The sequence below is a fragment of the Emydura macquarii genome, unplaced genomic scaffold (genome assembly GCF_026122565.2).
Source record: "Emydura macquarii macquarii isolate MOO-44397 ecotype Brisbane River unplaced genomic scaffold, CSIRO-AGI_Emac_v2 contig_2140, whole genome shotgun sequence".
In the NCBI taxonomy this organism is placed as follows: Eukaryota; Metazoa; Chordata; order Testudines; family Chelidae; genus Emydura; species Emydura macquarii.
The window spans coordinates 157,523-172,847 of NW_027132277.1; the positions used below are offsets into that span (position 1 = coordinate 157,523).

The following is a 15,325-nucleotide window of genomic DNA, read 5'->3' on the forward strand; positions in this document are numbered from 1 at the left end:
CCCCTCACTTCCGGTTCTTTTAAAAAACTCCATAGCGGGGCAGGGGGTGTCTGGGACGGAGCGTCCAGCAGGCCCCGCCTATGGGGGGGAGGGACTCGCACCATAGAGAGAGCGGCGCGTGCATGAGCCTAGATCGTCTCGTAGGGCTTGTCGCGCAAATAACCAGAGAGGGCCGGGGGGGTCTCGTCGGCACTGCCAGTCAAATAAGCCTGTTGTGCCATAGAGAATGAGAAGGGGATGGAGCGTCTCGCCAGCACTTCCGGTCAAATGACTTTATATCATAGAGAACGTGGGGGGTGGGGGAAAGGACCGTCTCGCGGGCACTTCCCCTCAAAAGACCGTCCGTTCCCCACCCCCATAGACTGGCGAGAGAGCGGCTCACCGGGGACTTCCGGTCACATGACCACATATCAAAGCCTGGAAGCCGCGGGCGGGTGATAGATTGTCTCGCAATCACTTCCGGTGGGAAGTCACACACCATAGAGAGGAGCGGTGGGCGGATAAGCTAGAGCGTCCTTCGCAACACTTCGCTGGTTGGGGGCAGCTGAGCTGGGGCCTGTGGGAGCAGGAGGCTCCGGGGGCTCCGAGCCCTGAGAGGGGCGGGGCCCTAGTAGGGGGAGGGGAAAGCTCAGGGCCACCTCGGTTAGAGGGAGGCCTAGGCCTGTGGGGGAGGGGCTCAGGACCCATTGAAGGGGGCTTAGAGCAGGGGATTCAGGACCCTGGGTGGGGGCAGCTCAAGACCCCAGGGGGAAACTGAGGGCAGGGTCTACAGGCCCAGGGGGTCCATGGCGGCTGGGGAAGGCGGCTCCGTGGGGGGCCCGGGCGGGCGGCCGAACGCGGTGGAGACGCTGCAGGAGGAGGCCGTCTGCGCCATCTGCCTCGACTACTTCACCGACCCCGTCTCCATCGGCTGCGGTCACAACTTCTGCCGCGTCTGCATCACCCAGCTCTGGGGAGGCGAGGAGGAGGGCGAGTGCCAGGCGGGGTACGAGGCCACGGGGGGCGATGTGGGGATGGGCGGCGACGAGGACGACATGGACGAGCTGGACAATGACAACACCGTAGATTATGACGATGAAGAGGAGGAGGGGGATGGGGAAGATGGGGCCGAAGAGGAAGATGATATCTGGAGTGAGGAGGAAGAGGACGGCGACTTCTGGGACGACCCAATAGAGGATGACATGTGGGAAGAGGAGGTGGGAGATGAGTTCTATTTCGAGGAAGATGATTATGATGAAGAGGTGATGGAGGATGAGGACCTGGAGGAGGAGGAAGAGCCGCCATTGACACCATCTCCGCGAGCATCAGTGGCCACACGACCTCGACACCCCCCGACATTCACCTGCCCCCAGTGTCGCAAGACTTTCCCCCAGAGGAACTTCCGGCCCAACCTCCAGCTGGCCAATATGGTGCACATCATCAGACAGATGCACCCACACCCCCAGCGGCTCGCATCGCCGGCCGCTGGGACCTCGGCATCTGGGAAGTCTGGGGGTGGAGCAGCAGTGGCAGGGGGGCTGGAGAAACGAGCCCTGTGTGACAAACATCAGGAACCCCTCAAGCTCTTCTGCGAGGTGGATGAGCAGGCCATCTGCGTGGTGTGCAGGGAATCCCGGAGCCACAAGCACCACAGCGTCGTCCCGCTGGAGGAGATGGTGCAAGATTACAAGGTACAAGGCAACTTTGTGTTGTAAGACTAGCAAAAGACTGGTGGGTTGGGTTGGGTTGGGCTGAATTGGTTGCTGGCTAACGGTTGGTTGGCTGGGAGGTGTTGGTTTGATCAGGTGGGGAGACTGGCTCAGCTTGGTTTGCAGAGGGAGTGGGTTAGCAGCAATGGGTTTGGTAAAGCTAATTAGTGGCTGGAGTTATTGTGTTGACTAGGTGGGGGAGTTGAGTTCAGTTGGTGGCTGATGATGGTAGTGGGGGCATTAAATGGTTGGCTGGGAGTTGTTGGTTTGATCAGGTGTACATGCAGCTGCATGCGGTGGGGAATAGGTTTGATTTGCAGTGGGATGGGCTTGGTGCCATATTGGGTTGTTTGGTAAAGCTGGTTAGAGGCTGCTGGTGCTGGATTGAATTGGTGTCTGTTGGGATGGGATAGATGGGAGCAATTTGGTTGTTTTCCAGCTCCCACAGGTGTGATTTTGGGCCCTTCTTGGGTCAGACACAGCTTACATTTTAAGGCCTCACTCGTGGGAGGTGCCATTCTCTGGAGTCAGTGCTGCTGTGTGTAGGTACCCCCCCCACCGAGTGGCGCTGAGTGCAGGCTTTGATATTAGGCCTGACAACATGATGTGGGACAACAAGCAGCAAGACTGGGATGGGCTGGAAGATCAGAGCAATAGGACCATCAGTTAGGCCAAGCCTCAAAGGAATGAACATAGGTGCCTGACTTCCACTGACTTCAGTGTGATTTACCCATTGAAACACCCATGACACTAATGCTAGACAGAGGACCCTACTTTGCAGAGCGTGCCACCCCACCCCTGCTGGCTTGAATGCAGTGGGGGCAGGCCCACGCTGCCCCTGTGACTTCTCCCAGCCAGAATGTAGCCAGACAGACGTTGGTGCAGAGCAGTTGAGGCCTGGACTGCATATTCCCTATGTGTCTGCGGGTTATGATGGACTTGGGCTTTCCTTTTGGATTTTTGAGGCTTTGAGGGGGGGAATGGCAACCGTGCTGGGCAAGCCACCACAGGTGGAGGGGGTGCACAGGACCTGTGGGGCTGCATGCAGCTAAAAATCATTCAGGGCTGGCTGGAATAGTCCTACAAGCTGAAGTTGTCTCTTGAAGACTGTAAGCTGTTTGGGGCAGGGGCTGCCTTGTTCCGTTTGTACAGCGCCTAGCACAGTGACGTCCTGATCCATGGCTGGAGCTCCTGGGTGCTACCACAGATCAAATAAATGCTTATAAAAGTTACAGTTAATGCCCTGATCCTGCAAAGAGCAACTAGTCCCTGCTGAGTTCAGCGTGGTTGCATAGCTGAGTAAAATTACCCTCATAAGCGTTTGCGGGATCAAGGCCGAATATTCGTGTAACTAGAAGAGATCGGGGGTAGAGGGAGGTATTTTATTTCTCTTTTCCATTTTTCCTGTGTGCAATGGACAGCGCTGTGTGGATAGTCAGTTCCATGGCTGGCCCTCTGTACAATTAGTCAGTTTCCCCTGTTTGTTGGAGGACTTTTTCACAGCAACAGGGAAGGGAAAAACAAAACAAAAACGGGAAATGTTATAAAAACATGAGTTGGAGCAGGGAATGGAGGAAAGGATGTGTGTAAAAAAGGACTTCATTCCTGGCTTTTTTTTAAACTAACTGGGCTTAAAGTGTGTTTGCAGTGTTATTGTAGCTGTGTTTTTCCCAGGATATTAGAGAGACGAAGAGAGTGAGGTAATAGCTTTTATTGGATCAGCTTCTGTTGGTGAGAGAGTACCTTTCCCAGACCTGAAGAAGAGCTCTGTGTAGCTTGAAAGCTGCTCTCTTTCACCAACAGAAGCTCCCCCAAGGTTTCTCCCACCTTGTTTCTCTAGACTTAAAGTAGACAGTGCTCCTTTTTTTTAAAAAAAAAAAAAAAACACACACAGAAAATTATCTTTCTTCCTGTATTACTAGCAAACCCAGAGGTGACTCAATCTGAGAGAATTAAAATAAACAAACTTGGACCCAGATCATGCAGTCAGTTAAGCACAACACATGAGTGATGTCAGTGGGACTGAAGTTTCTGAGGTGTAGAAAGTTGCTGCTATGCTTGGAAGCTGATCAGGTTAGGGCTCTGATCCTTTCCAGGGTGAGGGATTTGCTCTTGCAGAGATCATTGCAGGATCAAGGCCTAAAAGGCCTTGTCTACACTAGAAATAATACTGAGCTCTTATGTAGCGCTTTTTCTCACTAGATCTCGACTCAAAGCTCTTTACAGAGGAGTTCAGTATAGTCCCATTTTACAGATAGGGAAAGTGGTATTGTTCAAGAGGTACAACCTCCCTGCCCCCAGTGTAGACGCAATGGTACTAGTATAAAAGGGCTGCATTCCAATATAGCTATTGATGTAGAAGTAGGGGAATATACCAGTATAAGGCACCTTTTATACTGGTATACTTGCTTCCGCATTAGGGATTTAGTGGTAGGAGTAGATCAGTAAAATCACACCCCTAGCCAAAATCATTAGGGAGACAAGGTGGGTGAGGTAATATTTTTTATTGGACCAACTTGTGTTACATCGTAGTTAATACCAGTCTGATTTTCAGTGTAGACCTGGCCTACACTAAAAAGTTAATTGACTCACCTATGTCACTCAGTGGTGTGAAAAAAATCACACGCCCCGAGCGACATAGTTAAGCCGACCCACTCCTAGTGTAGGCAGCGCTCGGTTGATAGAATTCTTCCGTCGACCTAGCTATCACCTCTTGAAGTGGATGACTTACCCCAATGGGAGAACCCCTCACACTGTAGCATTTCAAGTGTAGACTAGCCCTAGGTGTGTGCAATTGCAGCTCAGGTTTCAACCTGTTGCAATGTTACTGTCCTGCCCCCGCCCTCTCTAGTGTTCAAGCAAAACCAGAAAAGTCCATGCTTGAGTGTCTCCAGCTTTAGTTTGTCTGGGTATTACAGCAGTGCCTGGAAGCTCCAGTTGATTGCGGCCCTGTTGCGTTAGGCTCTGTATGTGCACATATGGGAGGTCCAGAGAGTTTACAGTGTAAATGCAGGACACCAGGGAAGGAGACCCAGAGAAATCACGTGGCTTGCTTTAGATCACACAGGGAGTCTGTGACAGAGCCAGGAATTGAATCCTGATCTGCTGCTCCTAGACCACGCTGATTCCTGGTCCACTGAGGTCAGACTATATGGCTGCTCTTGGCCATAAAACCTAGAAGCCCACTAGCTTTAAGGGAAAACACATACCAAAAAGACAGATTTGGTGCTAAAGCTGTTGGAGGCGGGGAGAATGTTGATTATCTTTTCTCTGTTAGATGAAACTCCAGGGCCACCTGGATCCGCTGAAGAAGAAGCTGGATGCAGTTCTGAAGCAGAAATCAAGTGAAGAGGAGAAAATTACTGAGCTGAAGGCAGGTGCCAAACTCCCCCTTCCACCTCCCCACTGCCTTCGCTCTCCATCCTGACCAGCGATTGCATGATTATGGGGGGGGCTCTTAATTTGAGGGTCAGGGGGCAAGAGGTCACATCCACCCCACCCTTTCCATGTTGCTGCATATCTCCTTGGTGTCACTTCTTCTTTCCTTTCTGCAGCCACTCCTAGTCCTTATCTCTTTGGGGGCTCCTGTCTCTTTCCCTATTCCAGCCACTCAGACGATCAGTACTGAGATAATTCAGGCAGGTGCTGAAGCATCATCACTGACCTGTCAGAGCTGATGTCTCAATGAGATGAACAGGGGGCAGAGGAATTCACTCTCCTCTGAGCTATAGTGTCAGGCTCTCTGCAGACTCAGGCAGACATCACTCACGCTCGGCTCACATTCAGAAGATTTTCCTGGCAATCATAAGAGCTAGAGACTTTTTTTTTTTAATGGAAGCTGAGATTCTGGCCAATCTGAACACCTCGTGCAGGCTGTGCCACAGCAACAACGTATCAAGTTAAGGTCGTGACTCGCTTGTCCTTTACCAGATGACTCTCCTAAGTGCCCTAAAAGCCATGTGCTGACTCGGAGTGTCTTGAAATTTGCTGTGCTTTGTGGGGGTGTGGGGTGGGGTTAGTGATCCAGATTTGGGGTCATGTGAGCAAGGAATTCCTGATGTACAGCCTCGATAAGAGTCATGTGATATCAAAATCCTCTGGTTCTCCTAAGGCAGAGATTCCCAAACTTTCTACTAAGGCGACCCACCAACTGTATTTTATCTTTTTGTATCCCTTCTCCCCTCCCCTTCTCTGCCCCCTTGCTCCCCACTCTCCTGGCACTTTGCTCTGGTCGCCCAGTCCTATCCCTTTCTGCAGCCCTGGCTAGCCCCTCTCTCCCCTTGGCCAGGCTGCTGACTGTCCACTTGCTGCTTCTAGCCTTTTCTTCCATGCTGCTGCTGCTTAGATCCTAGTCCTGGCCCAGCAAGAGTGAGAGCGTGGGGGAGGAGCACTTCTGGGCCATGCCTAGGACAGGGAGTCATGGGGGTGTGTGTGATAGGACAACCCACCTAGACCCTTCCCATAAACCACAGTTGAGAAACGCTAATCAAAGGGTTTTTTTTCATGCTTAAATAAACCATGTGAGCCAGGTCCTCCATGTTTGTCATCACTCCTGTAGACTGCTGTGCTTTATCCATAGCACATTGCCAAAGGCAACAGTGTTCTGTGTCCACATAAATACCTTCCATGGGCTTTGTCGCTGTGTCTGCACTAGGGAACTTTACAGGGACTATTTTTTTTTTAATCCCACTCCTGTCCTGCCCGCCAATACCCACTCTTGCATTTTTATCCCACTCCCACCTGCGAAAACCTTAGATCCTGCAGATCCCGCAAGAGAGACAGATGTCCTCATGCTACTTAAAAGTCAGTTAATATATATAAATGGAATTCAGACACAATTTTTACCACTCAAAGAATAAAACAAATCTTGCTTAAACCAAGTAAAAAAGCCTCCTAACTCCTGTTATAATAGACATCAAATCTCTTTCTATCCCTCGCTTAAATTTAAGTATTAAAACCTTTATTTAAAAAAAAGAGAGAAAAACTTGCTTTACAATGCTGAAATTCTATTTACGATGAACTGATGCGCGAGTTAGTGTTTTCCCCGCCAATTCCGGCAGTCTGGGCTTTTTTGCCTGTTCAGTCCCGCCCGTAACAAAGTACATTTTACCCACTCTCACTATTATGGATGCAGGATCCCAGTTCCACTGCAGGGTTCTACCTTACAGGACAGTTCCCACCGGTCCTGCACCAGCTGAGCTAGCTGGAGCCCGGTGTGGATTAGGCTTTTGTCAGCCTGACCAGGTTTTACCACTGTTAGCGGGTTTAACAGGACGAGAGCTGCCAAAGCCTGTTGCTAAAAGTAGCTCCGCTGATCTGGTGTTAGACATCACCCAAGGGATTTATCCCACTGCTCTCCGGTAAGGACAGACTGTAGCGTTGGCTTCGCTCTGCTGGCGCTGTCTGAACATTCCCCTCCAGCTGGCGTGATGCCTCGGGATGGGTCATCTGGCAGGGGTTGAACCTGGGACTTTGGGATCTAAAAGTGAGAGCATCAGCTGCCTGGGCTGGATAAGAAGTGGGTGGCTCAGAGAAGCAGGAGAGTCTAACCCTTATCCTCCCTGCTCCAGAACAAGATGAAGCTGGAGATCAAAGAGTTTGAATCAGACTTTGAGTTGCTGCACCAGTTCCTGATCGGGGAGCAGGTGCTGCTGCTGCACCAGCTAGAGGAGCGCTATGAGGCACTGCTTGCCCGTCAGAGCAGCAACATCAGCCAGCTGGAGGAGCAGGGCGCCACCCTCGCGCGCCTCATCGCCGAGGCTGAAGACAAGAGCAAGCAGGACGGGCTGCAGCTGCTCAAGGTGAGCTCTCCAGCCCCTTCCCCCAGGACACAATCTGACGTCTGCTCCCCCACATTCCGGTCTGTTATCCCCAGTCCCTTTCCAGATCGTCTGAGACCCCCTTCCACGCCTGAACCACAGACCCATCCTTCTCCAGACAGGGGTGTCCTCGTGGACCATTCGAGCCACAGTTCAGCAAGGGAATGCGGGCAGAGGTGCCTGGAGGGCAATCAGTCCTTTTCATAGCAACTTCCAGGGTTTTGAAGTGGCATTTTGTTCCCTGCTGGAAGGAAAATGAAACTTTTTGACCGTTTCCACAGCCTAGAAAAGTGGTTACATGCAGGGGAGCTCTGGCCTGGGGGAGACCAAGCATCAAGTCCCTGATTTGGGTTATGATCTGGGCCAAAAAAGTGTTCTGAGTCAGCAGAGCAGGGGACTTGATCCTGCTCTGCTCCCACGTCCCAGGCCAGCACAATTTTCTCTCCTCTTCCTGAGGAACCCTTACTTGAAACCGTTATGTCCCCAGCTTTGAAATAGCATGATCTGGTGAAATGAAATTGCTCTGAAAATGTTGCCCTCCGCTGTACTAAGGGGGAGACTTCCAAAGGCACAGACGGGGAGCCAGGTGCACAGCAATGCCATTGAAAATCACCTCGTTTAACTCCCCTCTGTGCCTTAGGCACATGCTTCAGGGATGGTTTTCTAACTGCAAGCATGTGACTAGTCCCACTGACTCCCAAGTGCAAAGCGAGTGCCGTGCTCAAGGACCTTGCTGAATCGTGGCCGATCAGAGTGTTGTGTGAGATGCAGCAGTGTTTGTCACTCACATGTTTGTAACCTTTTTCTCTTTTCTTCCCCCTCTTCTCAGGACATCAAAGACACCTTCATCAGGTCAGTTCCCTGCTAATTCTGTGGATACACCTGTTCCTACAAGAAAGAAACTGATTGCTTTTAAGGATTGTGTTATAGAAATACGGACATACTCAATGATATCTCCTCTTGAAATTGGCTAGCGATGGTTAGCACAAATGTCAAGATCGCTGGCTCATCTGTAGTGCTTTTCATCAATAGATCGCAAACAAGGACATTCTCATTATCCCCATTTTACAGATGGGGAAACTGAGGCACAGCGGGTGTAGAGGAGTGACTTACCTACCAGGGGAGCAGCAGAGCCAGAAATGGAGCCCAGGTCTCCTGTGTCTTGTTAGGAGACTCACTGGGCCACACTTCTTCCTCTGCTCCTCTACACACTACTGCTCTTAACCCAGTGTCCCGGTTGGCTTAAAAAACATGCTTGGTGTCCCCACCATGTCATTACAATCATGGCAGCTGGATTTCTGTGTTGCCTAGACTTGAACACAGTTGTCTTCCTATATAATATTTATTTGTATTATCATGGCACTTGGGAGCCCCTGTCATGGAGCCAGGACCCCACTGTGCTGGGAGCTGTACAGACGCAGAACAAAAAGACAGTCTCTGCCCCAAAGATCTTACTCCTTGCAGCCCAGATCTACCACCAGCCACGTCTGTGTAACCAGCGGAGTGCTCCCTCCCAGCTCTGTGTTGCAGGGCAGTGGTTCTCAACCTTCTTTTACCCAGGGATTCCTAAACTTAAATAGACAAACTTATGGAATCCCAACCAGAGGTGAGGTGTGTTTGGGGGTGGGGGGTGGGGATCTCTGCCTTCCATTTGGCCCTGCTCCCTGAAGAGCTGATGAAGCAGGGCAGAGCAGGGTGCGTCTCCTTGCCTAGCTGCTGCCTGCTTGTGGAGTCAGTGGCTGTGAGGCAGCCTCTGCTGATGGCGGGAGGAGATCTCTCTTCTCAGTGATGCTACAATTCTTGGTCCGTCCTGTCCCGTCCCGTCCGTCCCCCCACACGCTGAGTGGCCCACTGAGGTGAGTCAGGGTGGAGGTGGCACTCCCTCCCCAAGCCCCGCCACTCAGGGCTGAAACCCGGTCCTAGGTGGACCCCCTGCGACCTGCTTGTGGTCTCTCCCAGGGGGCCAGCGACCACCAGTTGAGAATCTGCACCATAGGCCATTCCAGAGTGCCTTGCCTTCCAGGCGCTCCATCCCCCTTCTGAGGCAGTATGGGATGATAGCTGCCTTCATTTTCCCAGCATGCACGTAGGTGAGCACTTATCACAGTGTGATGGCGTGGATGCATGAACATGGGTGCTGTAGCAGGAAAGCAAAAAGCCCAAAGCCATCTTTTTCCCCCTTTTGCAAGCTATCCTCGTCCTATGCTAATACCACCTTGTCTCACATTGGGTGGTGATGTTTTGGTGTTGTCTTGCTCAGTGTGGGCTCCTAGACGCTGCAGAAGCACAGAACAAAAAGACCCAAAGAGGGTAGAAAGTCACCCAAGAGAGCTGTTGATTTGAGGCAGCGGTGCCAGATGCCTTCCCCAGGAGCTAAATGTATTTAGATGGATTATTTACTCAGCCCCCACGATGGCTCCTGAATCAAGCTTTCCTTTTCAGCCAGATCCCAGCTGTTGTGGCTGCAAAGAGAAATTCTCAAACATGAAACAAAGTAGTATTGTCTTATGCCCAGTCTACACTAGAAAAGGATTTGCCAACAGAGCTATGTCAAGTGGAGATGCAATTTCTCCAGCCAAAAGAGTATAGCTTATTGTGGTTCCCCAAACGAAATACCAGCACGAGGATTCTTATGCCGAGACTTGGTCTGCAGCAGGGCTTTTTGGCAGTAGAGAAATGTCATTAAAAAACCCACACTCTTAAGTGAACTTACCATACCAGCCAAAATGTCTCTTGTAGATCTGGCCTCAGCCTGCCTAAAACAGGTCAAGGGCTATCTCTCCTCATTTACATATATCTGTATTAACTCTGGAATCTAAGTATGATGCTTTAAAAAGCAGTCTTTCAAACAGATTTGGTCACAGGTCGCAGCTGGTCCTAACGTTGTAGTCCTGGTCCACAGACTGTAGTTAAAGATGCTGCTTGTGTCTCTATGGAGACTTCTCTGATCCTAGGTACCGTTATGTCATTTGTGTTAGGGTTGCCAGCCCTCCAGGATTGGCCTGAAGTCTCCAGGAATTAAAGATGAATCTTTCATTAAAGATTGTCATGTGATGAAACCTCCAGGAGTCCGTCCCACCAAAATTGGCAACCCTAGTCCTGGAGGCGTCAGTTGAGATCAGGGCCCCGGCTGTGCTCTGTTTGGTAAACGTGTATCAGGAGTAAAACTGGTCGGAAAATGTTTGTTTTTTTTCATGTGGGAGGGTTTTCTTATGGCAAATTTGAATACCAGAAAACTCAATTTGGAAGTGCTGCCCCAGTGGCTCATGGGAGTGTAGTTCACGAGCCTCGTGCTCCCATTCTCCCCTATAGGCCGGACTCACTGGTCACACTTCATCTCCCATGGTGCACCGTACCTCCCCTCTCCAGGAAGAGAGGCTGGTACACCATGTCCAGGGACTCTCCTGATGCATCATGGGAGGCATAGTCTGCTTGGGAGCCCGGCCAGTAGAGGAGAAGGGAGACGTGAGGCATTTGAACTACAACTCCCTGGAGGCCCTGCCATGTTATAAATCAAATATTTCGATTTTGGGGATGTTCTGCTTGGGGATGAAAAAATCAAAATCTTCCGCAGAAAGGAGACAAGAAAATTGCTTAGTGGACAACCTACTTTTCTGTTGCGATGGAGCTTTGACAGGAAATTGTCAGCCAGCCCCCACAGTGAGAGAAGTCCTGCCCTAGGAGTTTGCAGTCTAAAGAGGCAGAGGAGGGAACTGACTTGCCCTGGGTCGCCAACAAGAGCAGGGGATAGACCTCAGGTCCTCCAAGACCTAGTCAGCGCTCTGCCTACTAGCCCGCGCTGCCCACTACACCCAGCCCTTGACTTACTGCTGTATTCCCTCTGCCAGGTGTGAAAGCGTCAAATTCCAGGAGCCAGAGACGGTGCCAGTGGATGTGGGGAAGAAATACCGCAATTACTTCCTGCAGGACGTGGTGATGAGGAAGATGGAGAAGGTCTTCAGTAAAGTCCCTCAAGGTAAAGGAGACCAGTTCCTCCTTCCCTGCTGGGCTGGGCATGGGGCTTGGTTCGTGGCCTGTGGAGAGCCAGCACTCGGTTGATGCCGACGTCCTGTGCGTGGTCAAGCTCTACGGCCCAGGCAGCTGCCGTGCAAGCTTCTCCCGCAGCCGGCTTCCGCTGATGTGTGTCCGCACTCCCTAGCGACTCTCAGTCCTGACCCACAGCCCCCTGCTAGCCCAGTCCTGGGCCCCCCATGCCCAAGATCTTCTGGTGCCTCTCAATCCCAGCCCTATCTGCCACCCCCCAGCTCTGCTGATGCCCCCACTCACAGCCCCCTCTGTTGTGCCGGCACTTGGCTCTCCACGCAGCTCTGCTAATGCCAGCTGTAGGCTCCTGCCTGGCTCTGCTGGTGCACCTCAATCCTAACCCACAGCCCACTGCTGTTCTGTCAGCTCACCATGCTCCTGGCACTGGGGAGCAGCAGGGCTGTTCTCCTAAGTCTGCAGTAGCTCTTTTGCTGTTCAGGAGGAGGCTGCCCCCTACTGGACCGCCAGTGGGGCTGCCAGCCCCCAGCAGCAGGGAGAGGTCCTGAGTTGTGTGGGGAGGTCTCTCAAATACCACCCTTAATGTTTGTATTATCTCTGTGCCTGGAGATCTGAGCTGAGATCAAGGGCCCCTTGTGCCAGGCACTGCCCAGACACACAGCGAGTGACAGGCCCTGCCCCAGCTGAGATCCCTGCTCCGAAGAACTTAATCTGAATAGATGAGACACAGAGTGGGAGGGAGAACCTTGCCCACTGTCAGTTGGGAATAGAATCCAGGTGTCCTGACACTCAGGAGAGAGTTGAACTCACTGGATCACACGGCCCTCCCCTAAACCTCTCTCCCCTGATGTGTGTGGGTCTCTTTCCTTAGCCGACGTGACCCTTGATCCCGACACAGCCCACCCTCACCTGAGCCTGTCCCTGGACCGCCGGAGCGTGAAGCTGGGTGAGCGCCGCCAGGACCTGCCCGACAACCCCAAGCGCTTTGACTCCGACTACTGCGTGCTGGGCTCGCAGGGATTCACTGCGGGGCGCCACTACTGGGAGGTGGAAGTGGGGGGCCGGCGGGGCTGGGCGGTGGGGGCGGCCCGGGAGACAGCCCGGCGCAAGGAGAAGACGGGCGGCCCCTACCAGAAGCGGGAGATCTGGTGCGTGGGCGCCAACGGTAAGAAATACCAGGCGCTGACGGCCACGGAGCAGACGGCGCTGCCTCCTGGGGGGAAGCTCCGGCGCTTTGGGGTCTACCTGGACTACGAGCGGGGCCAGCTGTGCTTCTACAACGCCGAGAACATGGCCCACATCCACACCTTCAACGCCACCTTCCGAGAGCGTATCTTCCCCTTCTTCCGCATCCTGGCCAAGGGCACCCGCATCAAGATCTGCACCTGACGCACTCCCCCCCTGCCTTGGGCCTCCTCCCTCGCTGGGTCCCTCCCTCTCCCAGATCCACCGCTGCATGGATCCTTCCCTCCCCTGTCCCATCCCGGGATCCAGCACCACACAGAGGCCTGGGGGAGGCCATGTCAGCTGGCCTGACATTCCAAAGCCTGCGTTACCATCTCTGTTTCGAAGGGATTTGCTATGGGGATGGCAGGTGGGTTTTCATGCCGCTGGCAGGGGATCCCATCTGCTGTCTGATGCACGAGGGATTGACCTTGATGCACCACTGTAAGCACCCCCATCTGCCCCTCCGCCCCCTTCTGCTGTCCCGATGTAGGTCCCCACTGCTCCTGCAGAACACTCACTCGTGACTCTGGGCCAAGCGGGCAGATGTGAGCCAAACTGCTGAGGACCGAGGGCCAAAACCTGGAGACGGAGCTCTGAGCATCCACAGAAGCGCTGGCCCCCTTTGACTGTCCCCAGGGACGTGGCCACCCAGATCTCCTTGAATTTCAGTGGAACCATCAGCCCCACTGGAAGGATTCCAGCCTTGGTGCCATCCAACGTCCCCCCCGGAACCTGCTGGCATTCGGACCTAGCTCCAGACCATCTTTTCTCTTCTTTCACGGGCACAAGACCCCATTGCTCATTCCACAACTGCCCAGTTCCATGATGCCATGTTCTCTTCCCTGCCGCTGTTACGACCAAGGACCTATAGCACCATCACTTCTCACCCCACCACCCTTCTGTCCAGCCTCCAGAGCGCAGTGCTTTCCAGAACCGGCCCAGTCTCCATCTCGCCTCTAGTTCTTCAGTCCTCTTGCTCTCCCATTCTGGGTCTTGGTCAACAGGTCTTCTCCAGAACCACCAAGCACGTCCTGAGTCTCTCCTCCCCATTGTCACCACCCCTGGTGGCCCTTGATGTTGCATTTGTGGACATCCAAAATCGCTTGTGGTGCCGAGGCAAAGGGGCAACTTCCTCAGTAAGCTGAGATGCTACAAGAGAATCACTGGCTAAAATGTCTGGCGATGCCAAGAATCATGTGGGATGCTTCCATTGCGAGCCCTGTTACTCTGGGAATCCATCTCTCGCCTAGGCCTCCTCCAGCGCTCTCTTGAGGGTTGGGTATTTATTTTATTTTTCCTCTGAGCTGCTGCCTCCCCTCGCTGTTGGGTTTCCAACAACCCATCCCTCTCCCCACTAGAAAGACACTGCCCGTACCTGCTGTGTGTTGAGGGTTGTTTTGGGGTTTTTTCTGTTGACGTTACAAAGCTAGTTTGAACTATTTTTGGCTAAAACAAGAGTTAAATGGAGATTTAGTTTTTTGAAATGTTATAATAATAATAATTAATAATAAAGAGAAGATTGTACAGTTTAGTCTCTGCCTCTTCAGTCCTGCCTTGGCTGGAGCTGGGGGAGCGGTTGAATCCAAAAGGGGTTTTGGGAAGGATGTTGAATTGGTTTCAAAGGGTACAAAATGGAACCAGACTGGATCAGACAAAGCTTTGTCCTGTCTCTGACCGTGGCTAGCAACAGATGCCTCAGGAAGAGGCAAGAATCCCATGAGGGAGATTTACAGGGCTTGGGTTATGGCCAGGCCTCAAACTGAGTCTGTGGGGAGCCTTTTGGTGCGTCCAATCCCCAGGGGTCAAACAGCATCCCCCAGGGCAGGCCATGAGGGCCTCCACAGCTCTTGGGTTGAGTCTTTAGGCTCCAGCAATCTCTGTTTCTCCCTCTCAGGAACAAGTCGAGCTGAGATCAGAGCCTTGAGGAATCAAAGTCAACAATGAGGATCTGCTGTGAGGCAAGGGGGCTTTTATGAGTCACCTGGAATCCAGCATCCATAGAGCCCAGTTCTCTCTTGTCCCTCGATTCTGTTCCCAGAAGCCACCTCAAGACACAGTCACGTGTCTCCTGCCTTTGTTCCCCAGCTAGGATATTTTTGCTCAGGGTGTGCTTTAGGAGTTGATGTTCAGTCACTGAGTTTCCCCCCTTCTCTTGTCTTGTCTTCCATCCAGTCTAGGCAAGGCCTTACTCAGGAAGTAGCAGAGGGAGGAACTGAACTCAGCACTTTGGAGCACCAGCTTCGTGCTTTAGCCACTGGAGCATCTTCTCTGCCGGGGGGGCTGGTTCAGGAAAGTACTTAAGCAAAATTTAAGCTAACCAGCTGCTTCAATCTCTCTGACGTCAGGATGTGAGCAAATGTTTACATGCTACCTGCATCAAGGACTGCCATGGGGCGAGAGCCGGGGTAGCTGGGCAAAGAGACGAGTTTGATCATTGAGGAAGGGACATGGAAAGCAAAGGGCTAAAACTAAAGCTGGGTTGGTATTTTTCAAATGAAGACTTTGTCATACAATGGCCTCCCTCTGCCCCCCCCCCCCAGTGACTTTTTTGGTAAAAATTTTAATGATTTTTATAGAAAAAAACTTGGG

General features: G+C 52.3%; 1 protein-coding gene across 1 annotated transcript; it reads left to right on the plus strand.

The window, feature by feature from the left end:
* Positions 1–221: 221 nt before the first annotated feature.
* TRIM41 (tripartite motif containing 41) lies at positions 222–13,847 on the plus strand. Its single transcript, XM_067558553.1, has 6 exons — positions 222–1,670; positions 4,966–5,061; positions 7,259–7,489; positions 8,337–8,359; positions 11,356–11,483; positions 12,381–13,847. The coding sequence occupies exons 1-6, from the start codon at positions 786–788 to the stop codon at positions 12,896–12,898; spliced, it is 1,881 nt and encodes a 626-aa protein (XP_067414654.1). The 5' UTR covers positions 222–785; the 3' UTR covers positions 12,899–13,847.
* Positions 13,848–15,325: the final 1,478 nt, after the last annotated feature.